The following is a 27,621-nucleotide window of genomic DNA, read 5'->3' as shown; positions in this document are numbered from 1 at the left end:
CCTTTGGGGCGGGACCTCTCTAAACCGGCGTCCTTGATTTGCTGTCTCCCTGCTAGCCCATGACCCGGAAGACCTCCGTGCAACATGGCGGCGCCCAGCGGTAAGACAGAACCGGCCGAGATTCCGCGGCTGGTCGCGTGAGTAGGTAGGTCGCGCGTGGGGAGGCAAGCGCGAATTTACGGGCTCCGGGGCGGCTCGTTCTGGGCTGGCAGCGCAGGAGGGCGGCCCCGGAGGATCCCGGCTGCAGAGCCAGGGCACGGTGACCTTTAAGGAGTACGGAGCGGGGACATGCCGGGAAAAGTCGCCCTCTGTGTACCCGCCTCCCACGTTCCTAGTCTCTGATTTTGCAGATGAGACAGCTGAGGCTCAGGTTAAAGCCATCTACTCGAGGTCACGCCACAGGTCGGCAGCTAGGCTGGGATTCGACCCGCGTCTGTCTGTTTCTCCCAAAGGACTCAAAATCCTGGCAGCCAGCCTCAGAGCTGCCGTAGGTACACCCTGCCTAGGTGTTCAGATCTATAGAAGTTTTGTAGAAATTTAGCTCTTCCCATTCAGCGGATACTTTTGGGGTACCTACCATAAACCAGGCACTGTCCCAGGTGCTGGAGACACAGCAATAAGGAAGACAAAAATCCCGGATCTCCCAGGAGAGCCAGACATTGAACAAGTCAAAAATAACTGAAACAGCTGATTTCAGATGCTAATGATTGCTTTAAAAAATGTGCATTCATCAGAACGATGGGGCTTTAGATTGGGAGTGGAGTGGTGGTCAGGGATGGCTCATTTGAATTTAGACCTGAATGACCAGAGACAGCTATGGCCTGATTTGGGGAGGAAATTTCCAAACAGAGAAAAGTAAGTTCAAAGACTCCAAGACTAGAATAAAGTTAGCTTGTTTAAGAAACAGTGTAACTAGAGCTGCCAGGAATAAGGGGTGGAACATGTCTAAGTTTATATTGTATGATATTAGTAATTTTAGGCAAAGAATTTAGTTTACATTTTGTTGTTGTTGAGGGGGAGGTAATTAGGTTTATTTATTTATCTTAATGGAGTACTGGGGATTGAACCTCTACCACTGAGCTATACCCTCCCCACTAGTTTACATTTTAAAAAGCTACCTCTGACCACTTTGGGGAGAACTGACTGGAGGCAGGTAAGGAAAGAAGTGTGAGGCTGGGTAGATGAAAAGAGGTCTTGGACTGAAGTGGTGGCCTGCAGATGGATTTACAAATACTTTCTCCTAGTATCCAAAATATATAAACAACTCAATAATGAGAAGATAAATAATCTAATTTTTAAATGGACAAAGGATCTAAATGGATATTTCTCCGAAGAAGATACACAATGGCCTATAAGCCCATGAAAAGATGCTCAACATCATTAATTTTTAGAGAAATGCAAATCTAAACCACGGTGAGATGCCACTTGACACCCACTAGGATGTTGGTGATCAAAAAGACAGACAACAAGTATTGGCAAGAATGTAGAGAAATTGGAACCCTTGTACGTTGCTGGTGGGAATGTAAAATGGTGCAGCCACTTTGAGAAACATTTCAGCAGTTCCTCAAATGATTAAACATAGTTACCATATGTGCCTGTAATCTGATATCTAAGTATATACCCAAGGGAAGTGTAAACACGTGTTCACACAAGAACTACACAAATGTTCATAGCAGCACTATTGTGACTATTAGTCATAATAGTCAAAAAGTGGGAAGAAATGCGATTGTTCATCAGTTGATGAATGGATAAATAAAAATGTGGTTTTTGGCAATTAAAAGGAATGAAGTCTGATACATGCTACAGCGTGGGTAAACCTTGAAAACATGCTAAGTGAAAGAAGCCCAGTCACAAAAGAGCACATGTTATATGATTTCATTTACATGAAATTCCCAGAGTAGGCAAATTGATAGAAGATTAGGGATTGCCCAGGGTTGAGGGTGAGGGGAGATGAGAGTGACTGCTAATGGGTGTAGGTTTTTGGGGGGAAGGGATGATGAAAGTATTAAAAAATAAAACATAAGATTTAGCGATGGTTGCACAATTCTGTGAATATACAGTTGACCCTCGAACAGCGTAGTGGTTAGCAGTGCCGACCCTCCACACAGTTGAAAATCCACATATACTTTTACAGTCAGCCCTTGTCTCCACGGTTCCACATCCTCAGATTCAACCACCCGCAGATCGTGTGATACTGTGGTACATATTTTTTGAAAAAACTCAGCATATATATAAGTGGACCCACACAGTTCAAAGCCATGTTATTCAAGGGTCAGTGACTGAAACAAACACTGAATTTTATCCTAAGGCTGAAATGTTTGGTATGCAAAGGAAGCTACTGAACAAAACAGACTGATCCTCTAGGGATGGAGACCAATGCAGGAGCAAATTCCTCGAGATAGTGAAGGGTCTGGCCCAGCAGAACAGCGATCCTTGATTGGAACAGTCACAAGCTCCACCTTGTGGGTGAGGGGACCAGTGGAGCTGGGGAGTTAGCCGTGCAGCCTGGCATGGGGCCCTGCCCAAGAGAGGGGTCTCATTGCTTTTAGCGGGTGGGGTGCCTGGCTGATGCGCTCTCTTCTCTCTTCCCAGGTGTCTGCCCAACAGGCAAAGGCATGAGCTGGGCCCAAGCCATCCTGCTGGCCCGGGGCCTCTCTCGGGGCTGGGGAGGCATCTGTGGCACTGCCCTCACAGGAGCCCCCTTTTCTCAGGTAACCACCAGTCTTGGGGTGGAGAAAGACAGGCAGGCCCAGGATTTGGTCCTAAGCCCTCAGAATCCACCCAGTGAAGCCAGCTCTTGGTTGAGGGGGTGGGGGAGGTCTGGGCTGGCCTGTCTGCTCTGACGGCCAGTTGAATGTCTCTTACTCATTTTAAGAAGTGTTGGGGCCCATGTGAGTGAGGGGCTTGAATTTGAAATTAAGATGGTCTGAGGTGGTGGGGGGAAGAGTATAGCTCAGTGGTAGAGCATGTGCTTAGCGTGCACAAGGTCCTGGGTTCAATCCCCAGTACCTCCACTAAAACATAAATAACTGGGTGGGTGTAATAGTTCAGTGGTAGAGTGCATGCTTAGCATGCACAAAGTCCTGAGTTCTATCCCCAGTACCTCCATTAAAAAAATAATAATAAATTAATAAATAGATAAGTAAATAATAAACCTAAATACCCCCCCCCAAAAAAAGCAAGAAAATAAGGTCTGAGCTGAGTGGATTTGGGTGGCAACTGTGGGTACCTCCTGCATTCACTTGTAAAGATGTGAGCAGAAAACTGAATTTCCCTTCCTTACGCAAAGTGACCAGAAGGCCCAGGCTGATCAACAGCTGTAGACTGCAACAATGATGGTGGTGGTGGTGGTAACATTAATAGCTCCCCTATTGAGCACGGAGCCCTTCCTCTGTGCCAGGCCCCATGCTCTGCATTTCATTTACCTTATTTCATTTGTGGTGTCTCCCCTTCTTTGGGGGGCATTCTAGAGGTTCTTTTCTGCTCTTTGCACTACGCATATACCACCCACTTTCACTTTAAATGAATGCCTTAAAAAATGCATATGTATCACCTTACCTCAGCAGGACATCAGGATGGCTACTGGATGCAGCAGAGCAGAGAGATGAGAGCAGGGGCTCCCATCTTAGCTCTGCTGCCTGTAGCTGTGTGACAGACACCAGGCATCGTGTTTCATCTCTCTGGGCCTCGGTTTCCTCATCTGTAAAATAGGCACCCCCAAGTGCACACCTGCAATGGACAGTGGAAAGATTAAATGAGCCTCACTCTCGGAAAGTGCTCAACAGTCCCTGGAACGTAAGAATATTCAGTAAATATGAGCTCTTATTAGCCATATATTTGAAAAGATGCCTTATGTATAACCATTCTAATTTAAACATTCAATTCATATTAAAATAAGAAATCTACTAGTGTACCAGGCTGGCAAACTTTTTTGTAAAGGGTCAGATAGTAAAAATTTTTTTAAGATATTTTTTTGAAGTATAGTCGATTTACAATACTGTGTCAGTTTCAGGCATATAGCAAAGTGATTCAGTTATTTATATATACGTTTATTTATTTATTTATTTATTTCAGATTATTTTCCATTATAGGCTATTACAACATATTGAGTATAGTTCCCTGTGCTGTACAGTAAATCCTTGTTGTTTATCCATTTTATATCTAGTGGTGTGTATCTCTTAACCTCACACTCCTAGTTTATCCCTCCCCAGACCAGATTATATTTCTGGCCTTGTGGGCCATGTGGTCTCTGTCACAGCTACTCAACTCTGCCACAAAGCAGCCCCAGACCAGACATAATGAATGCATGGCTGTGTTCCAATAAAACTTTAATACAAAAGCAGGCAGCAGACTGGATTTGCCCCACAGACTATAGTTTTGCCAACTTCTATTCTAGAGGGATCTGGCCCACTCAAGGCAGCATGCAATTCCCAACCTGGGGAACAAGGTCTCCTTGACCCGAGGGCAGTACCACCATAACAGATGGGGAAACAGGCCTGCGCAGTAGAGTGGGAAGTGAGCATCCCCAGGCGGAGGACAGCCAAGCCGAGACTCCTGCTGACTCCGAAACCTGCATTTTCCTTTTTAAATTCAGTTTCTGAAATCTATCTTTTACATAGGTAATTACAGCAGACAATATAGTTCAAGATGCAAAAAGTTCTGAAGCTATCCCATGACAAGGGTCTGTCCCTCTCTTATCTGGCCACCACTTATCTGCCCTCTCGAGAGGCAAGATGTTGCCTGCCTATTGTATTTCCTTCCAGAGATACTTCACAGAAGCAGAAAACATTTAGCTATACAGTCGATTCTCAGTATTCACAGTAACATTCTAGAAAGTCACCACATTCACTGAATTAGCAAATACTGAACCATTGCTCCCAGGGGAAACAGTTCATGTGAGCCTCCAGTCACATTTTCATCAACCAATCAATCATAGCCTTGTGGTATATGTGTTTCTGGTTAAGGACATCTTATTTAATATGTACTGTTGACTCACTAACCTAGAACTCATGGCCAGCAACACTGTAACTCATGTCTAAGCTTAACTTACCATGTGTATTTATTTTCTCTGTAAGGAACAGGGCGGCCTTCTTGCACGTGGGAACACTAGATAGGCTTCGGGGCCATTTTCAACAGCAGTATCACCAAAACAAAAAGATGCAGAAAATATGCACTAAATAAACCTCTAAAAGGACACTTGGTGACAGCATGGGAGCCAAAACAAGAAGGCAGAGCAGTCACCCTGTTCCATCTCAGCTGGGAACATAGGTATTCGGTGACTCAGATGTTCCGTCCCACTGCATGTGTCTGTGAATGGCTGGAAAGCGCCAAGAGTGTTGGGTTTGGGATAACATGAATTTTAGCAAATAGGCAGATTTGCAAATATGGAATCTATAAATAATAGGACCTACTATTTATAAGCTGTCGTTTTCTTTTCCTTTTCCTTTTTTTTTTTTTTTTTTTTGCACCAATGGAAACCTACTCTACACAGTTTCACACCTTGCTTTTTCTCATTTAATGATATACCTCAGAGCTCACTCCAGGCCACATGAGACCTCCTTAGTGGTAGGTGCTCCTTGTCCAGGTTCACAGCCATTTGCTTAGTTACTTCCTTGCTGATGCACATTTGCGCTGTTACCAATGATGCAAGCCTCTGCACAAAAGTTTTTCGGTGCAGGTGTGTCTAGAGCTGTCCGATTTAAATACCAGATGTGGGCTTACTGCGTCAGAGGGTGCATGCTTGTCTCATCGTGGTGAAAATTGCCAGATCCCTCCATCGGGGTTTTACCCCTGCTGCGTCACACTTTGCGATGGTGCCTGAACCTGGGTTTGTACCCACAGCACCACACTTCCTTGGAGGCCCTTAGGGATGCCACTGGCACCATTCCCAGCAAAGAGCCAGCCCAGCAGTCCCCCAGGGACACTGGGGAACGCCAGATTCCAGCAGCGGATCTCTGTCCACAGGTGCCACCCCAGGCTCTGCGGAGCCTCCACTGCAGCACAGCCGCCCACCGCCCTGACTCATCGCTGGTCCCATGCCCACCCAAGCCCCCAAGGAGGCCGGTCAAGGCCCTGGCACGCCATGAGGAGCTGTTCAGGCAGGCGCCAGATGCGGCGCAGGACAAGGCGAGCTTTGTGCGGGCCGTGCAGAACTTCACACAGCACAACGTGCACAAGCGGGGCCACATCGATTTCATTTACCTGGCTCTGCGCAAGATGCGGGAGTACGGCGTCGAGCGGGACCTGGCTGTCTACAACCTGCTGCTCGACATCTTCCCCAAGGAGGTCTTCCGGCCTCGCAGCATCATCCAGAAGATTTTCATCCACTACCCACGGCAGCAGGAGTGTGGGATCGCCGTCCTGGAGCAGATGGAGAACCACGGTGAGGCCAGCAGGCAGCACGCACCGGGAAGGGCTATAGAGGTAGTGGGCTGCCTCCCTCTTCAGGGTCTCGGGACCTCCATCGCTTCCGGGCTCTGGCTGGTCTCCTTTTTGTCTGTCTGGCTTCCTCCTCGCCCCTACACCCCACTCCATCTCTTGCTCACTCTGTCTGTCTTCCCTTCCCTTCCCTCTTCCGGCCCCTCCCTGAGGCTCTGCCCGCATCTGCCTGGTACAGGGGTGATGCCCAACAAGGAGACGGAGTTCCTGCTGATTCAGATATTTGGACGCAAAAGCTACCCCATGCTCAAGCTTGTGCGCATGAAGCTGTGGTTCACCCGCTTCAAGAACATCAACCCGTTCCCTGTTCCCCGGGACCTGCCCCAGGACCCCATCGACCTGGCCAGGTTGGCCCTGCGGCACATGGAGCCCAACCTCAGCGCCAGGGTCACCATCTACCAGGTATCCACACCTCGGCCGCCTCCCCGGGGCGGGTCCCCTTCGCTAACCCCAAGTGGCTGTGCTGAGACAGGCCATGATTCCCTGGCTGAGCCTCTGCTAGATTCCATGGCCCTCAGCACAGGTTGACCTCTGACCTTTGCTCCTTCCCCTCTCCCCACACTCACTGTATTCCTGGCTCCACAGCTGTTTGTTCAATAACTGATTTAAATATTGCCCATATTCTGGGGGCCCCACTCTTGCCAGTCCACATGAGGGCTCGAAAGAGAATCCCTCACAGCACTTACCTTCTGGTGCTGGAGGCCAACCCCAGAGAACAGGTTCCTTCAGAGTCACTGGTTCTGAGATAGAGAAGCCCTGGGGGCTGGGGGAACCCAAAAGGGGCATGGAGCAGGAAGGGCTTCCTGGAGGAGGTGAGGGCGAAGTGGGCTCAGGCAGAACAGAGGCAAGGAGAGCATTCCAGGCAGAGGGAGCAGCACAGGCCAGGGCTTGAGGGCAGCTGGGAGTTGATGAGATGCTGAAAGGGCCTCCTTTACCTGGAGGAGGGTGTTGGGATGAGGGAGAAGAGGCACGTAGGACACAGGGTTAGTGAGGAGAGAGCCACCGGGAGGTTTTAAGAAGAGGAGGGATGTGGTGTGAGTAAAGGATTTGAGGAAGCGCCCCCTGGTGGCCATCTGGATGGTGTTGGATTGCAGGGGGTGGCACAGAGGACACGGAAACTACAAGTGGTGATGTGGTGTCCAGGTGAGAGAGGGCAGACTTGGCCTTGAGTATATTGCAGAGCAAGTGTAGTTTTTAACTCATTTCTTTGTTTTTTAAATGCATTAAGAAACCAAACAGTTTGCAAGAACATACAGTGAAGAGCTCTCCTCTCTAGCCTGGCCCTTTAGCCCCCAGGCTTCTTCCCCAGAGGTGACCACTTCTATGTCTCCCTCCAGAAAGATCTATGCATTTGCAAGCAGATATATACCTTTTTTTTTTCATATATATCCTTTATATTTAAATATTCTTTCCCCCCTCCTCATTATTAAGTACATACAGAAAGATCATGGCAGAATGATCACCAATGAGCACCTAGATTTAGAATGGGAACAATCCAAGTATCCATCCAGAGGGAGTTGTCCGTGTCCACTGTGGCACCTCAGTTAAAGACTGAAAGAAGTGAAAGGGCAAGGTAGGCACAGTGGTGTCATGAGCCACTGTAAGTGTGAGAAGGGAGAGCAAATAAAAGTGTGTATAGCTATTTGTTTATTTTCACAAGCGTAAGCAATTCAACGATAAATCAGCAATGGGTAGAAATGATTTATCTCTGGGCGGGCAGAGGAGATGGGGCAGAGAGAGGAGTGGGAGAGAGACAGCTATTTAATATGAGTTGGCTTCTAAACTATGGAAATGTTTAGACTATTAAAAATATAATCAAAAAGGAGGGGGGGGGGAAATTCACCAAAGCTGAAAACAAATGGATGTGGCTAATTGACAGCATAACCAAAGAGAGAAAAAATTTCTTCTGACTCACTGTCATCTGACTGCCTGTCCTCAGTGGCCTGTATTCTGAGGATCCTGAACTTAATCCCTTAGCATTCTGTTCAGTTGTAATATCAAGACCATTTACGTAGATTGATGGATAAGTCAAATATGCAAATGTGTTACTCATGGTAGGAACCAGAACTTTTAGTGTGAGAGAAAAAGATACACATATACAATCAAAATGTTTTTCTCAAAGTTTTGAAAAGCTATTAGCAGGATTATGGTGCAATAAGACATAATGTTATTACTTTAAAAAATCTAAGTGTGTGTGTAGCATTAAGAAGCAGTTGTACATTTATGATTTAGTAAAATGATTCTTGGCAAGTTGGATGGAACCAAGAAGGTGGGGGGCTTGAGTGACATGGGGGAGGCCCAGTAGACAGGCCCAAGAGGGGCCCTGAAATCACTGGAACCCCCTTCCCTATTTCTCTCTCCCTGGCTCCTCTGTAGGGGCTGTAGGCTGCAAGCTTCCACCCCTGCTTTTCTTTGCAGATGCCTTTGCCCAAAGACGCTACAGATGCAGCGGATCCCACAGAGCCACACATTGTAGGTAAGGTCCTGCAGAGGGGGCGCCCGGTTCTCACCGGGCCTTTGGGCACAGCTCCTCAGCCCAGGTGCCCCAAGTACGTGCGTCTCCACCCCAGGAATCCAGAGTCCTGATCAGCAGGCTGCCCTGGCCCACCACAACCCAGCCCGGCCTATCTTCGTCGAGGGCCCTTTCTCCCTGTGGCTTCGAGACAAATGTGTCTATTACCACATCCTCAGAGCTGACTTGCTGCCCCCAGAGGAGAGGGTAAAGGCCCCAGACGGGAGTTGAGCGTGGGGGGAGTGAGCTGGCTTAGAGGTGGGGCAGAGGATAGGGAAGTGGAGGGGGTAGGCTGGGGGGAGAGGCAGCGGGTGGCCGCAACATCCCAGGCCTGTGACCCTGCCTGTGCCCCCCTCCCCGGGGTAGGAAGTGGAGGAGATTCCAGAGGAGTGGAACCTTTACTACCCGATGCAGCTAGACCTGGCCTACGAGAGGAGTGGCTGGGATGACTACCAGTTTGACATCAGTGAAGGTAAAAACCAGGATGGGTAGGATTCCAAACACTGCGCAGGAAGAAGTGTGACCTCAGGAGTCGAGGGGTGGGGCCCAGGCTGAGACTCAGCCCAGTTTCACATACACAGACCCAGCAGAGGCCCAAGTACGTACACACACACACACACACACACAGTTCGGGCCTGTGGTGGAATAGGCAAGTTATATTCTTGGGGTCCCAGGGGAGAAGCATACAACCCAGCCTCAGGTGGGAGTCGGAAGGATTTCCTGGTGGAACATTGAACCAGGAGGCATTCCTGCATCCCCAGGTGAAGCAGGAGTGGGGCAGGCTAGGCAGAGGGGATAACCTGTACAAAGGCTTGGACACACACAAAATGCGAAAGGAACTTAAAGTCCCCACCCTTGTGGGCATGAGGGGGCAGCTCCAGTCCCCACTGCACGAACTCAGATCCTGTCTCTCCCAACAGTGGAGGAAGGCCCTGTCTTCGCCATATGCATGACGGGTGCCCATGACCAGGCCACACTGGCCAAGTGGATCCAGGGCCTGCAAGAGACCAACCCAGCCCTGGCCCAGATTCCAGTGGTCTTCCGCCTGGCTGGGTCCTCCGGGGAGCTCCTAGCATCCTCCTCAGGGCTGGAGGAGCCACTGCCACCCCCACCCCCACCTGAGGGCCAAGAAGAAGAGGAAAACAGTCAGCAACGACAGCAGCAGGGCCAGAGCTGAGCCTGAGTGGTCACAGAAGCACAGACTGTGGACTGGTGTGAAAGCATGAGATGATCTTTTGAGTGTACAGCAAATAAAAGTTTTCCAGCTTGGGGCTGCCTTGCCCCCTCTCTGGCAGTGTGGCCTCCCCTGCCCCATTAATACCTGGTGTCGCGGCTTTTCAAGGGCTCCAGCAACCAGCATTGACTGGTCGGGGCCCAGACTTTCCCTCTGCCTTTACTTGACAGCTACCACCCTTCCCTTGTCATCCCCCAATGCATTCAGGATAAGAGTGCGGAGGAGGAAGCCCCCATTCCCCTAGAGTCTACGGACTCTCCCGTCTCTTTCTTCCCGAGTCAGCCTTAAACCTTCAGCATCCCCACTTCCGTCTCTGCGAAGTTATAAAGTTTAACAGAGAAGGAATAAAAGGACAGTGGGTTGCACACGCTTTGCGCATGCGCAATTTCCGCTCTCGGTCTCCTCTTGGCGCCGCGGGGCAGTGAGAGTCCATGAGAAATTTCCCGTCGGCGCGGAAGATGCGCGCCACTTCCGGCCGGGCTCCTAACAACGGGGGAGGCTGGTAACCAGGGAGGGGGGGATGGCGGAGCGGGCGCCGGAGCCCGAGGCGGAGGCGGAGGCTGAGGCGGGTGCAGGCGGGGAGGCGGCCGCCGAGGAGGGCGCGGCGGGCCGCAAGGCGCGGGGCCGGCCACGACTCACGGAGTCGGACCGGGCCCGGCGGCGGCTTGAGTCCCGGAAGAAGTACGACGTGCGGCGCGTGTACCTGGGCGAGGCGCACGGGCCCTGGGTGGACTTGCGGCGCCGCAGCGGCTGGAGCGACGCCAAGCTCGCCGCCTACCTCATCTCACTGGAGCGCGGCCAGCGTAGCGGCCGCCACGGGTGAGGGGGCCCGGCCCGAGGGAGGGAGGGAATGAGGGAGGAGACGCCCCCATCCCCCGCTGAGCCTGGTCCCGCCCCCTCTACCCCAGGCCCCGCCCCTGGCACCTGTGAACCCCGCCCAGCGCCCAGGCTGCCGGCCCGGGTCTCTGACTGCCGGTCCTGGGATGCGCCTGGCTCGCGGCCCCGCCTCCCGTCTCTCCGGCTGCCCAATCGTAGGATGTGCCCAGCCTCCCGACCCGCCTCCTGGGCGCTTGGCCCCGCCCGCTAGAGCTCTGGCTGCCCAATCCTGGTACGGGCCTCACCTCCAAGGTTTCTAACGGCCCGGTCCCTGGAGGGGCGGCCCTGCCTCCTGAGGCTTCAATGGCCAGAGGTCTCTGCTGGCTCCTGGCCTCTCACAGGCCTTATCGCCTAAAACTCCCACAATATAGCCGGGGGCTGTGACTGTACACCGCGGGCCATCCAACCCTACCCCTCAAGAGGTTTCAGTGCCCCACCTGTGACTATGTGTGGCCCCATTCCCACAACCCTAGGCCCCACCCTCCCAGAGGACCCCTCACAATCCAGATCGCATTCGCCTAAGCCTCTTGGCGCCTGGGGAGCACCTATGCCCAGGGAGACTCAGGTGAAGAGGATACCTCGAGGTAGCTGCTCAGGTGGAGGGCAGAGGCCTTTGCAGAATCTCAGTTCGGTCTTGAGAACTAGCATCATGGATGGAATTTTTCTCTTATCTTATAGGTTGATGTGATGATTAAATGAGTTAAAATACAGCAAAGGGCTTAGAACAGTTTCTGGCACTTAATGAATAGTCCAGGTATTAGCTGTTATGATGATGTTTGTTCCCTGCTGCAAGCAATGCTGCAACAAAATCCTTGTTCTGCCCTGGTTTTCACTTGTACCTGTTCACATGTTTCTCTGGGGGGAGATTCTGAGGACGAAGAATCAACCAGAACCTGCTGAATTGTACCAACCCCCTCCCCAGGGTGGCAGGCTGGTTTTTATGCCCAAGAGCAGGGCAGAAAATGCTGAGCACTTATAAAACCTGAAGCCAGTGTCCTACTATTGGAGTTTCCGATTCAGTTGTTCTGGGTGGAGTTGCAGACCGTTTATTTTTTTCTGAAGAGCTTCCGGGGAGACCTGATGTACAGCTGGAGTTGAGAACCACTGGCCATTGGGAGCCCTTGGAGGTTCTTAAGCTGAAAGTGGTATTTGCAGAAGCTCGTTCGGCTGAGCTGGAGCTGTGTGGGCCTGCAGAACTGGAGCTGGGACACTGAGACAACCCAGGCAGTAGGTGGCAAAACTCACCCCCGGGGCACATGAGCAGTCAGGAAAATACACTAATCTGAGCGAGGGGTCTCCTGTGGGCAGTAGACATGACCAGAGATAGGGGGCCAGTTATTCTAGTTGTTCAGTTATATAACGTGTGGTACCTGGAATGGTTTCAGTTCAAGGACTGTAAAACATGGACAGGAAGGCAGAAATGAAAATCAGGGTGAAAACAGAAAGAAAAACAGGGAACATAATGGGGCCTGGGTCAGTGCTGCTGAATTGAAGCAGAAGTCACAGGGGACATGACAAGGGCAGTTGTGTGGCACAGTGAGGTGAAAACCTGACCAGAGGGGTTCAAGAGATGTGAAGAAGTGTGAATGGGCTATGAATTTGCCTTGGAGCTTCCTAACAGCCAGTGGGCAAAGGGAAACAATGGTCAGTAGTGGAATTTCTGTTGCCCTCTTACTTATTTATTTATTTGTTTGTTTGTTTGTTTAGGTTTTTTTTTTTTTTAATGAAAGTACTGGGGATTGAACCCAGGTCCTTGTGCATGCCAACCATGAGTTCTACCACTGAGCTATACTCTCCGCCCCATTTATTTGTTTAATGAACATTTATTCAGCACCTACTGTGTGCCAGGCACTTGTATAGATGCCAAGGGCACAGCAATGAACAAAACAAAGATCACCGCCTGACGGAGCTGACGTTTAGAGGGCAGAGGGGCTAGCATGTGCAAAGGCTTGTCTACTGCAGACAGGAAACATAATAATATGTAGTGTGTGAGAGAGTCATGGGGGCTGTGGAAGAAAACCAAAAGGGAAATAGGGAAAGAGGATTCATGAGTGTGTTAGAGGTTTAGTTAGAATGTCATGGTGGGCCACACTGAGAAGTTATCATCTGAGTAAAGACCTGAAGGAGGTCAGGGGGAGCCATGCAGATATCCAGGGGCAGAGTGTTCGAGGACAAAGGAATAGCAGGTCCAAAGGTCCTGAGGCAGGACCCTAGCTGGTATGTACATGAAACAGGGAGGAAGCCTGTGTATCTGGAGCACAATGAGTGAGGGAAAGGACTGAGAGAAGACTAGGACAGGGAGGTGACAAGGGCTTGTGGGCTGCAGGGAGGACTGTGGTTCTGGCTTTTCCTCCCAGAAAAGGATTTTCTGCATTTCTTAAAAGCAGAATTTTGAACAGAGAGATCACATATCTGGCTTAGGTTTTATTTGTTTTGTCCTTTTTTTTGGAGAGGGTAGGTAATTAAGTTTTATTTGTTTATTTTAATGGAGGCACTGGGGATTGAACCCAGGACCTCGTGCATGGTAAGCACATGCTCTACCACTGAGCTATACCCTCCCCAACAACTGGCTTAGATTTTAAGAGAGGTGCTCTCCATGATGTGTGTGGTGGGAGGAATGGGTGAGGTCTGCATTGGCTAAGAGCTGACAGTCGTTAAATCAGGTGATGGGTTCAAGGAGGCTCACTCTCCCTTTCTCTCTCACTTTGTGTGTGTTTGAATTTTTCTGTTTACATCTTAAACTCTTAACAAGAAAAGCAAAAGAATCATACAGATTCCTACATTGAGACCATGGGAGGGGAGGGCAGGAGCCGGGAGACAGGAAGGAGGCAGGCTGGTCCAATGTGAACAGTGATGGGGGTGGCCCTGGGCGGGGCCATGGGAAAATGGAGAGAAGTCGTTGAACTTTGGGCCAGCAGCATTCCCCGAAGGCTGTGGATATGAGAGATGCCCCCAGGTTTGGGCCTGAGCACCTGGAAAGTTGCAGTTGCCATTCACTGAGAAGGGAGAGGTGGAAGGGCCAGATGCCAGCTTGCATGTGAGATGCTGGTGAGACCCCCTTCATGGGGTGCTGCAGAGGGGCTTGGGGCAGTGGTGGTGTGTGGGGAGAGGACCAAGCAGGAGAGCCGAGTGTGGAGAAACCAGAGTGGTGTCGGTGCGGTGATGGAGATTGTCGGTGGGTGGGGTGGGGGTTGCGTGTAGACGGAGCACACAGGTCCGAACCCAGGTCTTGGACCGTCTTGGACCAGATCGACTACTGCCAGGCTGAGCAAGGTGGCTGTCCCTGGTGGCCATGAGGGCAGTTTGTAGCATGGTGTGAAAACACCCTTACAGAAAGGGCCCAGGGGAGATGGAGGAGAGGAAGGCCCTGGAGGCAGGGGGACATGATGGCCTGGCCTCTGGGCCTAAGCTGGCTGCAGGGACAAGACCCTTGTAGAGCAGACAGTTAAGGTCAGGGGCAAGGTCCTTAGCAGCATCAGCCCCCCCAGACTGAGGCTGACCATCTCCCCAGGGCTCTGGGCCAGCCTCTAGGGCAAGATCCATAGGACCTTGGATGGGGTCGTCCGAGGCCGACTCCATGAATGTTCCATGTTCTGTAACCAATGATCATAGACTTAGTGGTTTCAACCCACACAAATTTATTATCTTACATTTCTGCAGGTCAGGAGTCCAGCACATTTTAGCTGGATCCTCAGCTCAGGGTCTCACAAGGCTGAAATCAAGGGATCAGCTCGCTGCATCTTCATCTAGAGGCTCCCCTAGGGAGAGACCTTCTTCTAGATTTGCTGAGAGATTTGGCAGAATCCATGTCCTGGGGGTTGTACGGTCGAGGTCCCTGCTGTCTTGCTGGCCATCAGCTGGCACCGCTCTGAGCTCCAGGAGGCCGTTCTCAGGTCCTGGCCCCTCACAGGCCCCCCACATTTTCAGCCCCCAGTCTTTGACTTCAGCAGGGCCCTTTTAAGGGCTCCCTTGATTAGATCAGCACCCCCACCCCATAAGCTTCCTCTTGATTAATCCACTCCCTGGCCATGGGACCCTGACCAGGCAGCCTCACCCTCTGAGCCTCAGCTTCCCGCTCTGTGAGGTGGGTGGTGATGTAGACCCTCCTGCTGGGGCTGCCGTCAGTGCAGCAGCGAGCCCAAGGAAAGGGGCGTGGGAAGGAGAGCAGGCCGCCCAGGGAAGCAGAAGCTAACATTCGGCTCTGGCAGTTGTAGCCTCTCAGCAACACCAGTCGTGCCCCGCGTTCACTCCCCACTGCCTCTCTCTGTTACAGGAAGCCTTGGGAGCAAGTCCCCAAAAAGCCAAAGCGAAAGAAAAGTAAGTGGGGCTGCAGCCAGGGTGGGGGTGGTGTTGGGAGTAAGTGGCTTTGTTGCTGGTTCCCTCCTTCCATCCCTTGCTCGCGCTCTCAGGGACCATTCATGGAGGGCCCCCCGGTGCCAGGCACTGTGCGGAATGGGACAGTCCCCCTGCCCTCACAGAGCCCAGAGTCTCTTGGGAAAGTTATTGGACAGACCGAGCAGGGCCTTGGTGAGGAAGGAGGGGGACGTGGGCCCAGAGACGAGGCCTGCCCTGGCCTAGGACAGGGGGAGGGTTGGAGCAGGAATGTCAGAGGGGACCAGAGCCTGTACTGTGCCCAGCGCAGGGGGTGTAGGGGAGGGCTCTTATCATCATCACCTCTTGGGGAAAGGCCAAGTCACTGCCCCCGGCTGCACAGCCAGAAAGTAGCCAGACTAGACCGCAGATGCAGATCTGTGTGTTTCCCGAGTGGTCCCCTTAGAGCCTCTGCTCTCCTGCCCAGTGCGTGGGAGTCAGCCTGGGAGGGCCAGGCAGAGCAGAGGGAACAGCTTGTGCCTGGGCCTAAAGGGTGTGTGGTGTGCCAGGCTCGGGGGGAAGCCGGGCGTGGGCAGTCAGGGTTGGGGCTGGAGCACGTGTCCCCCATCATGATCCCTGAACTTTGGGGCTGTAGGTCTCAGGCCACGTCCAGCAGGGTGAGGGCCCATGGTCCAGGGACAGCTGTCTGGTGACAGTGAGCCCCTTCCCTTCTCACAGTTCTCAGAGGTGGAAACCGAGCCAGGACTGAGACCCCCAATCCCAGAGGTGGGGAGGAAGATAAGGAGACAGTGGTGGGCTGATGGTCCTCCGTGGTCATCACTGGTTGGGACCCCCAGCACCATCCCTCAGTCCAAGGACCTTTCCTGGGCCCCCTCTTCATCTCCCAGCTGGAAGGTCAGGGGCCCACCTTCCTCCCCCTCGGCCACGGGACCAGGATCATCACACGTATCACAGACACCATTCCTTGTTATCAATGTGCCCAGTCCTGTTCTGGGCTCTGTGGATGCCTTCAGTTTTTCCTCCCCAGCAGCCCTCAGGGAATGGGGACCATTATTCTCCCTCTGCCCAGAAGGGACAACGGAGGTTCAGAGAAGCCAAGTCACTTCCCTGGAACCACTCAGCTAGGAAGTGGCAGAGCTGGGATTTTAATCCAGGCAGTGCGGTTCCACTGAGCCTGCCCCCTGGCAGCACCCCCTTATCCAGCACCTGTGTGGGCCAGACCCTGGGTGAGCGCTGGGGACGCAGGAGGAGCAACACAGGGAAATAAATGTCCCTGCCCTTGGGGAGCTGACGTTCTGGTGGGGGAGACAGTAATATAGGAACCAAATAACCACAGATGATATCTAGGTGCCACCTGGAGAAAAAGGACCCTGAGTTGGGTTGGCTGGAGGGAAGGGGAGGGGTGGCCAAGGAGGGAAAGGCCGAGGAACAGGCAGGAGGCCCTGTTGCTAGAGCAGGGTGATTGGGGGGAGGGTGGGAAGTGAGGGCCCAGTAAGCCCCAGGGAGGACTTTGGCTTTTATCCCCAGTGGTGGATTCTGAGCAGACAAAGGGTGTGACCTGACTCGAGGGTTCAGAGGCGCCCTCTGTCGGCTGACAGGGGGCAAGGGTGAGAGCTGGGAGCCGGGCCGAGGGCCTGAGCTGGTCCAGGCGGGAGACGGGGAGTTGATGAGGATGGTTGCAAGCCTAACGAGCAGCTAACACGTGTTGCGCACCTGCTGTGCCCCAGGCTTTGTTGTTTATCTGACTTGACTCATCTGGCGAGGACGGTCCCGAGGACGGTCTCTGGCCAGTCTCTGTTGTCTCCAGGGTGGGTCTCGCATCTCCCAGCCTCAATTTCTTGATGTGTAAACTGGGGACAGGCGTGGACAGGACTCAGGAGGGTGTCTCAGCCACTGGGAGCCATAGAGCCCCGGGTGGTTCTGGGGGCCGTGCTGCCCTGGCAGGCGGAGCCCCACCCCTCACGCCCCCGGCCCCGTGTGCGCAGGGCGGCGGCGCAACGTGAACTGCCTGAAGAACGTGGTGATCTGGTACGAGGACCACAAACACCGCTGCCCCTATGAGCCACACCTGGCCGAGCTGGACCCCACCTTCGGCCTGTACACCACGGCCGTGTGGCAGTGCGAAGCCGGACACCGCTACTTCCAAGACCTGCACTCACCCCTGAAGCCGCTCAGCGACTCGGACCCCGAGAGTGACAAAGGTGGGTCTTCGGGGTGAGGGCGCACGGTGGCCTCTGGTGTCTAGGGCTCTGTAGCCTCCGGGGTCGGGTGTTGACCTGGGCTCCCTGCCCTCCTGGGCCCTACCAGCCCAAGCCAGCGTCTCAGACCCCACAGCAACTCACTCGGCACTGGTGCTTAATGGGCTTGCAGTGTCGGAGTCCCTACAGAGCCCGAGAGCTGTCCCCACTTTGTGGAGGGACAGCCGAGGCGTGGGGCAATTTGCCCGTCTGGGCCCAGGTCAGTCGCAGGCAGGCCTGGGATCTGGAGGGAGGGGTGGGCACGGTCCTCTCCTCGCCTCTTCATCCTCCTTCACTTCCTCTGGCTCTTTCTCAGTTTCCGGACCGTGTCTGGCAGTATCCTCCTCTCTCCTCTCTAGCCTGTTCTCGTTTCTCTACACCCCATTCTCCACTCTTGGGCTTTCTTTTGTTCCCATCCCCTGCACTCAGCTTTCTTTGTTTCATCCTCTCTCCCATCTCCTTCCTTTTTTCTCTTCCCTCCACTGTCTCTCCCATCTGTCCTCCATCTCACCCCTGTTTCCATCGCTTTTCTTTCTCCCCACCATTGCCCCACCCTCCCCAGCCCCTCTCCTGTCATCCCACCCACACTGGTCTGGTGGGAGCTGGCAGCCTGCTCAGGACTGGGAAGGACTCATTTACGAAGGCCCAGTGGGCGCTGGCGGGGTAACAGAGGAGACACCATGGATGATGAGGGGGCTGCCCGCCTGCCTCGGGGGCTTGGCATCAGAAGGAGCCTGGGGTCCACTGCCAGGCGCCCTGCAGGAGCTGAGGGTGGGGTCAGTCACTGGGGCTGAGCCCTCGCTGGCAGGCATCTCTGAGCAGGTGGCATCCCAGCTGGCCGAGGGGAAGCCGTGGGCAAGAGGTGTTCCGGGTGGGCACCCTGGCCAACGGCTGCCCTGTCATGTGTCAGCCAGGCTCCCAGCAGGCAGCCGGCCCCTTGGCCATCTTGTCTTCCCAACTCCAGGCCCTGCCCCCAACCACCCTGAGTCCTCCCCACAGCCCTGTCATTAGCCCCACTTGGCAGTCGAGGAAACCAAGGCAGCCCTGGAAGTAATGTGATTGGCCCATTGGCTGCTGGGTCTGCCCGGGGTGGAGGTGGCACCGAGAGGAATCCCCTTACAGCCCAACTCAACCCTGATGCTAGTGGCTTCTGGATCTGGGCTCTCCAGAATGAGTGCTGGGATCAATTAGCCAGGTCTGCTGTGGGCTCTGGGGGGCTGTGAGGAAGTGGCTGTGGGCCTGTCCCAGCCCTGGTCCCTTGGCAGCACCCTTACCAGCTCTCTGCCTAAGGCGGCCCTGCCGTTTCTCACTCAGGAAGAGGACCTCCCACCAGGACGGTGGGAGGCCACTGGGTGCACAGCCAGTTCTGTCCTTAATATTATTATCAACTGGAAAGAAGTCCAGTGCTGGCTTAACAGCTGGATGCTGTAATTGGGATCCAGGCACATGCCTTGTCTATGCCCCCAACTCACTAGGTAACTGCCCCCTCCTTCAGGGTGGAGTCAGGGGGTTCAATCCACCCTGCAGATCACAGGGTGTTAGAAAGAGGGGCAGTCCCCCTAACCTACCCCGGCTGCCGCCCCAGGGCTGTGAGTCCAGGGTGGCGCAGTATGATAGTAAGGATAACGGAAGACATTGAGAGGCTGCTTCCTGAAAGTCCTGCCGTCCTGTTTACTCATTAAATACCCCAAACAGCCCTGCGTAGGTGCCAGGTTATCCCCAGGCCCAGATTTGTTGTCAGGCACCCCTATTCACGCAGCTGGAGGAGGGGGCACCGGGATCCCACCTGGCAACCTGGCTTCAGAGCCTGTGCTCCATGAGCCCCTGGGGGTGTAGGACACATCGTACCCAGATTGTGCCCCAGCTGTGTCACAAGTGTGTAACTTAAGGGACAGTCATTCACCTTTCCTGCTCCCAGCTTCTCCCTGTATGTGGACGTGAGCACCAAATGTCTAGGTAGGATGTCAGTCCCCTTGGCCTTCATCATAGCCTTGGGTGTGGATTCATTCATGTTTGCAAACATGCACACAATGTGTACTAAGCAGCTGGTACCCTGAGCACTGGGGCCAGTGCACAGGGAGCCCCATCCTTGTGGAGTTTATGGTCTAGAGGGGAAGCAGAAAATAAATGATAAAAACAAATAAAACCTAGAGTGTGGCAGAAGGTGGTAAGTATTGGGGGGGGGAATAAAGGAGAGAAAATGGTGCTATTTGAGACAAGGTGGTCAGAGGCCTCCCTGAAAAATACCATTTGAGGACAGGTCTGATGGAGGTGCGGGAGGGAACCCATGCAGGTGTCTCAAGCAGAGTGAGAGGCAAGTGCAAAGGCCCTGAGGCAGAAACCTGCCCAGTGTCCCTGGGCGTGGGAGGGGGGTCAGTGGGGCTGGAGAGGAAGTGACGAGGGCTGATGTGTGGGCTGTGTGGCTGTGGTGAGGGCTTTCGCTGCCAAGCCAAGTGCATTGGGAAGGGCATTAACTGAGGTAAGTTCTGCAGCTGCTGAAACAGATGCATCCCAGCTCTCCTGACCTAACATAGCTCACTTCCATTCACATTCCACTGGGACTCAGCTATATCACCACACCTAATGGCAAAGGATGCTGGGATGTGTAATCCACCCAGGTGTCAGGAGGAAGAGACAGGGGTTTGGTGAGCAGTTGGCCTGTCTTCTTCCACAGGAAGCCATGAGCAGATTCTCAGTCAGAGAGGGATGTGACCTGAGCAGGTGGTCACAGGCTCCCTCTGGCCACAGAGGGGAGGACAGACTGGGGTAGGGGGAGCAAGGATAGGAACAGAGATGGTTGGAGGGAACCCGGAAAGAAGGACGTCATGGTCCCGACGGGACTGGTGGGGCTGTGAGCAGGGCGTGTGGGGGCGGTAGGAGAAGCCATCAGCCTGGGGATATATTTTGAAAGCACCGCCAACAGGTTGTGCTGACAGATTGGAAGTGGGTGTGAGAGAAAGGGAGAGGTCAAGGAGAGCCCCAGGACGTTGGCTTGAGCAGTTGGAAAGGCAGAGCTGCCTGCTATCCGCTGAGACGGGGATGTCTGTGAGCGGTGCTGTCTTTCTCTGAAGGAAGATTCAGAGCCCAGAGTTGCCAAGCAGAGTCTGAGATGTCTGTAAGACCCCCACCGGGGGCAGCAGAAGAGGCAGCAGGGGGCAGGAGTCTGCAGCTCCGTGGGAGGTCCAGGCAAGAACTGTCCACTTGGAGGCACCAGGGTATGGGTGGCGGCAGTACAATAAAAATAGATGCAGGCAGACCTAGGAGATGTTGCGGGTTTGGTTCCAGACCACTGCAATAAGGCAAAGATCGAAATAAAGTGAGTCCCACAAACTTTTTGGTTTCCTAGTGCATATAAAAGTGATGTTTACACTATACTGTGGTCTGTTAAGTGTGCAATAGCGTCATGCATTTAAAAAGTCAATGTACATACCTTAGTTTAAAAATACTTTATAGGGGGAGGAGTATAGCTCGGTGGTAGAGCGCATGCCTAGCATGTATGAAGTCCTGGGTTCAATTCCCACCACCTCCATTAAAATAAACAAACCTAGTTACCCCCCGCCCCAGTTTTTTTTAATTAAAAATACTTTATTGCTATAAATGCCAACCATCATCTGGATCCACAGTGAGTCTAATCTTTTTGCAATAGTAACATCAAAGATCACCGATCACAGGTCACCATAACAAATACAGTAATAATGGAGAAGTTTGAAATATCTTACAAATCATCACAATGTGATATAGAGACATGAAGTGAGCAAATCCTGTTGGAAAAATGATGCCAAAAGACTCACTCGAGGCAGGTTTGCCACAAACCTTCAGTTTGTAAGCAGTGCAGCGTCTGCGAAGCACAGTAAAATGGGATATGCCTGTATTTGGTCTTTGTCCCTGGTTCCTGGCACAGAGCTCCTAAAACCCTTGGAACTTCCTGAGTAAGAGGAATGCTTTTCATTTTTCATGAGCCCCTTTGGTAAGAAGCCTGGTCAAAACACAGCTGAGTCTAACGAGGTGATTCAGGGCAGGGACCCTAGATAGTTCTAGGGTGGGGGCTGGTCACCAGAAAGGCCAAATACTTGGTTAGAGAGTGGAAGCTGTCAGCCCGACCCCCAGCCCCCAGGTGTGGATGGAGGCCAGAGACGGGGTTATGAAAACTCTTAGACAACAAGGTTCCAAGAGCTTCCGGGTTGGTGAACACCTGGTGCTGGGAGGGTGGCATGCCGGTGGACAGCACAGCGGCTCCACGCCCCGCCCCCACCGCCCAGTTACCTTGCCCTGCCATCTCTTCCGTCGGCTGTGGCTGCATTGCATCCTTTATAATACAGCTGTAACCAGAAGTAGAGCACTTGCTTGAGCTCTGAGTTCTAGCAAATTATGAACACTGAGGAGGGGGTTGTGGGAACCTCCAAGCTGTAGCCGGGAGTGTGGGTGACCCAGGACTTGTGGCTGGCATCTGAAGTGGGGGCAGTCTTGTGGGGCTGAGCTCTCTTCCCTGTGGAGTGTGATGCTGTCTCCAGATAGATCGTGTCAGGACCAAATTGAATTGTTGGACACCTGGCTGGGGTGAAGAATGAGGGTGCAATTTAACGCAGCCAGCCAGGCCGATACCCTGGGCTGAGTGGAGCACTGAAGAGAGGCCCCCACGAGAGCGTTTCAGGCCCGTAAGAACAAAGGAGGCTGAGAAGGAGCCACTGGGGAGGAGCCAGGGAACCAGAGCATGGGTCTGGAGACTGAGGCAGAAGAGTGTCCCGAGGAGAGGGGCACTTGGAGAATCTGACCTGAGAGCTGACCGCGCTTATGGCAGAGGGAGAATCACCATGCCCAGCCCCAGGGATCCTCCCAGCAAATACCACCTGCTGCCGCCTCAGCTGTAACCATCCCCTCTCCTCTGTCACCACAGTGGGCAACGGCCTGGTGGCTGGCAGCTCTGGCTCATCCAGTTCCGGCTCCGACTCCGACTCCGAGGAGCCCCCTGAGGGCCAGCCAGCCAAGGCGACAGTGGCAACAGCGGCAGTCACCCCCACCAGCCCGGCGGGCAGCAGTGGTCTTATCACACAGGAGGGCATGCACATCCCCTTCGATGTCCAGCACGTGGAGAGCCTGGCTGAGCAGGGCACCCCTCTGTGCCCCAACCCAGTCAGCAGCGGGCCCGAAGCCCTGGAGACAGTCGTGTGCGTGCCAGTGCCCGTTCAAGTGGGCCCGGGCCCTGGCACCCTCTTTGAGAATGTGCCCCAGGAGGCACTGGGTGAGGTGGTGGCCAGCTGTCCCATGCCAGGCATGGTGCCCGGTTCACAGGTGATCATCATTGCCGGCCCCAGCTACGATGCCCTCACGGCCGAGGGCATCCACCTCAACGTGGCAGCGGGCAACGGTGCCCCGGGAGGGGGCCTGGGCGACGAGGTACCCTGCGCCATGATGGAGGGTGTGGCGGCCTACACTCAGACACAGCCCGAGGGCAGTCAGCCCAGCACCATGGACACCACCGCTGTGACAGGCATTGAGACCAAGAAAGGTCTGGGGGGCCGCGCTAGACCGGGGTGGGCACCGCGGTGGGACCTGGGAAGGGGAGGGCGAGGCGTGGCCCCAGAGCAGGCTTCTCGACAGCCTTCGTCCCCACGGACGCCCACCCTGTGTCCACCCCCGTAGAGAAGGAGGACCTATACGTGCTCAAGAAGGAGGAGAAGGAGGAGCCGGTGGCCCCAGAGCTGGGAGAGCTGGCCGCGACGGTGCCTGAGAGCGCAGAGCCGGAGGCAGAGGCGGACGGGGAGGAGCTGGACGGCAGCGACATGTCAGCCATCATCTATGAAATCCCCAAGGAGCCCGAGAAGTGGGTGCTGGGGTGGGCGGGGGCAGGGACGAGGAGCAGCCCTCGGGCCTGCAGCCCACCTGGTGTCAGAGCCCCAACGCCATGGGCCCCTTCCCCTCCAGGAGGCGGAGGAGCAAGCGGTCACGAGTGATGGATGCTGATGGCCTGCTTGAGATGTTCCACTGCCCCTATGAGGGCTGCAGCCAGGTCTATGTGGCCCTAAGCAGCTTCCAGGTGAGGCCACCACCTAAGCGGGGCCAGCTTCTGTGCCTGGCTGCTTGGGCATGGGGGTCTGGGCATTGTGGCTCATGGAGGACCCCACCCAGACCCTCCAGGTGCCAATGGCCTGCCTCCCAAGTACCCACCCAGCCCCCACTGATATCAGCCACAGAGGAAGGCATCACCTCTGTTCCTTACCCCCCTGCTCTCTAGCCCACCCATCCTGCCTCCTCAACCAGCCATGGCCTCTCTCTGCACACCCCGGCTGGCTACCCAGTCCTGGCTGAGTGGTTCCCCACACACTCCCCCTCTTCATGCCACCTCAACTCAGGAATTCCTGTCTTTGCCCAAGCAACCCTGTCAGTTTGGGAGGCTTCCTTTCTAAGCTCAACTCAGGACGCCCCTCCACTGGGAAGCCCACCCTCATCCCCCAGGACTTGCGGGGCCTGCGTGCCCCAGATCAGTGCACTACCAGGACATCCCTGCAGTTGGCCCTCTGGAGTCTGGACAGGGTGTCCTGAGAGCAAAGACAGAGTTCTATCATGTCCCCACTCCTGGCACAAGACACTGCATCAGAAGAACTTTGAATTTGCCGAGTCACTTTTGCATTAAGCACATGCTGAGCACCTAGCAGGTGCCAGGCCTGGTGCTGGGCACTGGAGCTCCAGTCAGGCTAGTGAGTTAAAGAATGAAAGAATGAAGGAATGGATGACTTGGGGGCTCCCTGCTCCAGCCCCTGGGAGCAGCTTAGCATCACAGTGCAAAGAGCCACCGTGGGGCTGACAGCCCTGGACTCCAGACCTAGCCCTGCCACTGCCCACCTGTGAGATGGGTCAAATACTGGGGAGGTAATTGACCAAGCCTCCAGAGCCTCGGTTTCCCCATCCACAAACTGGGCTAATGGCTGGGCCCCTTCTCAGGGTTATGACAAGTTTGACTGATGCCCCAGGCCAGAGTCTGGCTGTAGTAGGTGCTCAGTTAAACTGCTGTTTGACCCCAGTTGTGCCCTTGGGCACCAGCTCAGAGCTGGGAGTCTCTCCCAAGGGCAAAGGCACCCCTCTTCCCTCTTCCAGGGAGGCCAGCCCTAGCCAACCTTCATCTGTTCCTCCCAATGGGATAGCTGCAGAGGTGGGCTGGTGGCACCCACAGCCCCATTCCTTCCCCTCTTGCCCCCAGAACCATGTCAACCTCGTGCATCGGAAAGGGAAGACCAAAGTGTGTCCTCACCCTGGCTGCGGCAAGAAGTTCTATTTATCCAACCACCTGCGGCGGCACATGATCATCCACTCAGGTCAGGCCGGGGGGCGGGGCTGGCAGCTTGAGCCGCAGGCACAGGGGCCTGGGCCTGGGAGCCAGGGCTGGGGCAGGCAAGGTGAAACCCGAGCACAGGACTGGCCCTCTCCGAACCTCTTCCATGTCCACCACAAGGACAGGTGTGAGAGGCAGAAGTAAAGCAGTTGATTTGGTGCCCAGTGGGCACCTCCCCAGTAGTTAGTAAGTGGGAGCTACACGGGTCCCAGTGACACCTACTATTATAAAGCACGTGGAGCTGGGCAGGGGCTGGCTGTCTCTTACCCAACTTGGCCCCTGGCCTCCCCACTCCCACGAACAATGCTCATGTGGGAGCTGTTCCAGGACTGAGTAGGGGACAGTGAACCACCCCAGGTGGGCAGGGGTAGGGGAGCAGACTTGAGGCTGGACCTCTGTTTCATCTTCTCCAGGCACTCCCTTGAACCAGGGCTGGGTGGGGCAGAGGTGGGGAGGTCGTAGAGGCAGTAGTGTCTGTGCCCAATGGGAAGCAACGGCTTCAGAGTTTTTGAGAGGCCAGAACTTTGGATATTTATGTGAAATCGCACAAATATTTGAAATATTAGGGTGAAATTCAGGCCCACTTTGGCTTGGCTGTTTGCACCCTTTGCCCCTCAGGAATCCGAGTTTGCGTTCCAGCTCTGCCCAGTCGCGTTCCTGGGCAGCTTCCAAGCCTCATGCGGGCCGTAGTTGCCCTTGTTTTAGCTGATTAATTATTATAGTCCGCCCAGAGGGTGTGGGGTTTAGTCTGCCTGAGCTCAGAGGCTTTGCGTACCACCGGATCCCTGCAGTGCCCCAGTGACCCCACAGCCCCCTCCCTCGACGGCGGCGTGCTCAGCTCTGCGTCTCCTCCAGGTGTCCGTGAATTCACCTGCGAAACCTGCGGCAAGTCCTTCAAGAGGAAGAATCACCTGGAGGTACACCGGCGCACGCACACAGGAGAGACGCCTCTGCAGTGAGTGACGGGCTTCCGGTGAAGGGCTGGAAGGGAGGGCATCCCGGCCTGGACCTGCACGGGGCAACTCCCTTGGGAGGGCTCCGACCCAGCATTGCCTCTGCGAGGGTTCCCTGAGCGCTCCCACCCTGGCTGGCACCTCCCTCTTCGGGATGCGGTCCCGCCCTAGTGGTTGGGCCCCGCCACCGAGGCGGCCCCTTCCGCTCTGACCCCGCCCCCGGTGCCTCCCCGCCGGCGTCCCGGCAGGTGCGAGATCTGTGGCTACCAGTGCCGACAGCGCGCGTCGCTCAACTGGCACATGAAGAAGCACACGGCCGAGGTGCAGTACAACTTCACGTGCGAGCGCTGCGGGAAGCGCTTCGAGAAGCTAGACAGCGTCAAGTTCCACACGCTCAAAAGCCACCCGGACCACAAGCCGGCCTGATCCACCCGACCACTGACCGCCCCTATTTATTCGTCCAATTGGACACCAAGCCCGAGCCTGCCAGGGCCGGGACAGCCGCGGGGGCCGCCTGGACCGCGGGCCGGAAGGAGGCGCCCCTGCCCAGCCCTAGGGCTGGGCCCCCGGGGCTGGGCCCCTCCACCCCACGGATTTCTGGAGCTGGCGCAGAGGGCTGCACTGCTGGAACTGTGTCAAGAGAGCAGAGTGAGATTAAAGAGTGAGAAAGGAGATGCCCTTCCCCTAGGCCTGGATGATTGGGGGAGGGTGGGCCCCTCTCTGCCTTGAAGCTGGTCCCTCCCTGAGCAAGAAGGGATCAGGGGCTGATGCCCCAACACGCGAACAGCGGCCTTTCCTGTTAACCTCCGCACTGCCTCGGGCCCCCTGGGCCTGGCAACCCTAAACACTCCCCCCTCTTACAGGGTCAGGTGTGGGGGCCTTGGAGGCTACTGAACATCTCCCAGGACTCAGGATCCTAACGTCCTCTCCTAATCATTCATAGAATACTCATTCCCACCCTCAGTGAGCTCAGGGACCAGTTGGGGAGATGATCAGTAAACCCCTAAGTATGGCATCTACAGCTGTGACAAGCACCAAGCGGAAAATAGTTTCTGGGAATGCTGTTTGGGTCGGTGGTCAGAGAGGGCCTCTCTGAGGTGGCATTTGAGCATAAACTAGAATGACAAAGAGGTTCCTTCCCTGAAGAAAGCCGGGGGAGGCAAATCCCAGGCCGAAGGAACAGCCAGTGCCAAAGCCCCGAGGTAGAATGGGCTCAGCGTGTTCCTGGAACAGGAAGCCGCGGAGGGGAGGGGAGCTGGCAGCGGCGGGGCGGCTGCCCTGGCCCCATTTCCCGGAGGAGGATGCTGAGGCTGCTGCTTCCTCCTCCTCCTGCGGGCTGTCAGGTAGAGGGGTCGGGGAGCGAGTCCAGGCCACGCGGACGCCAGGTGGCGCGCAAGCCTCATGGGCCCTGGTGGCCGTAGCCACGTGACTCTGGGGAACCGCAGCCGCGAGCCGGGGCACGTGCCCGGGGGAGCCCTGTGGCGCCACGCGCAGATTGGCCCCGCCGGCTCCTCACCAGCTCGTGGGGGCGGAGCCGCAGCTAGGCCTCATTTCATTCTTAGGACCGGGGGCTACTCCAGCTGGGGACGGATGAGTCGGCGAGGATGAGCGAGTCCCTCTGCTGGGGCCGCCCCCGCGAGCCTTCCCTCAAGGCTAAGTCCCCTTCGCTCTCCCCGCACAACCAGAAGCCAGCAGTTTCCATGGGAACTGCA

At 54.8% G+C, this 27,621-nt stretch overlaps 2 protein-coding genes and 1 non-coding gene across 5 annotated transcripts; 2 read left to right on the top strand and 1 right to left on the bottom strand.

Moving 5' to 3' along the window:
• The first annotated feature begins 6 nt into the window (after positions 1-6).
• Positions 7-10,244, top strand: ECSIT (ECSIT signaling integrator). 3 transcript variants are annotated; one of them, XM_006184878.3, is made up of 8 exons: positions 8-145; positions 2,593-2,711; positions 5,965-6,382; positions 6,617-6,840; positions 8,857-8,914; positions 9,009-9,157; positions 9,317-9,422; positions 9,871-10,244. In XM_006184878.3, exons 2-8 carry the CDS (start codon positions 2,616-2,618, stop codon positions 10,125-10,127), a joined length of 1,308 nt encoding a protein of 435 aa, XP_006184940.1. In that variant the 5' UTR covers positions 8-145; positions 2,593-2,615; the 3' UTR covers positions 10,128-10,244. The 3 variants fall into 3 exon arrangements, with proteins under 3 accessions (XP_032321619.1, XP_032321618.1, XP_006184940.1); XM_032465728.1 differs by lacking the exon at positions 9,009-9,157 and having other exon boundaries at positions 7-145; positions 9,871-10,010; XM_032465727.1 differs by lacking the exons at positions 9,009-9,157; positions 9,317-9,422 and having other exon boundaries at positions 7-145.
• Positions 10,245-10,682: 438 nt separating this feature from the next.
• Positions 10,683-26,581, top strand: ZNF653 (zinc finger protein 653). Its single transcript, XM_032465723.1, has 9 exons — positions 10,683-11,003; positions 15,334-15,377; positions 17,378-17,593; positions 22,524-23,135; positions 23,270-23,450; positions 23,552-23,663; positions 24,825-24,939; positions 25,812-25,911; positions 26,158-26,581. The coding sequence occupies exons 1-9, from the start codon at positions 10,705-10,707 to the stop codon at positions 26,333-26,335; spliced, it is 1,857 nt and encodes a 618-aa protein (XP_032321614.1). The 5' UTR covers positions 10,683-10,704; the 3' UTR covers positions 26,336-26,581.
• TRNAG-ACC lies at positions 13,547-13,618 on the bottom strand. Its single transcript has one exon. It is a non-coding gene; the product is annotated as a tRNA-Gly (tRNA).
• Positions 26,582-27,621: the final 1,040 nt, after the last annotated feature.

This window comes from Camelus ferus, chromosome 22 (assembly GCF_009834535.1).
Source record: "Camelus ferus isolate YT-003-E chromosome 22, BCGSAC_Cfer_1.0, whole genome shotgun sequence".
In the NCBI taxonomy this organism is placed as follows: domain Eukaryota; kingdom Metazoa; phylum Chordata; class Mammalia; order Artiodactyla; family Camelidae; genus Camelus; species Camelus ferus.
Note: the sequence above shows the minus strand (reverse complement) of the source record. Positions and strands in the feature narration are given on the sequence as shown.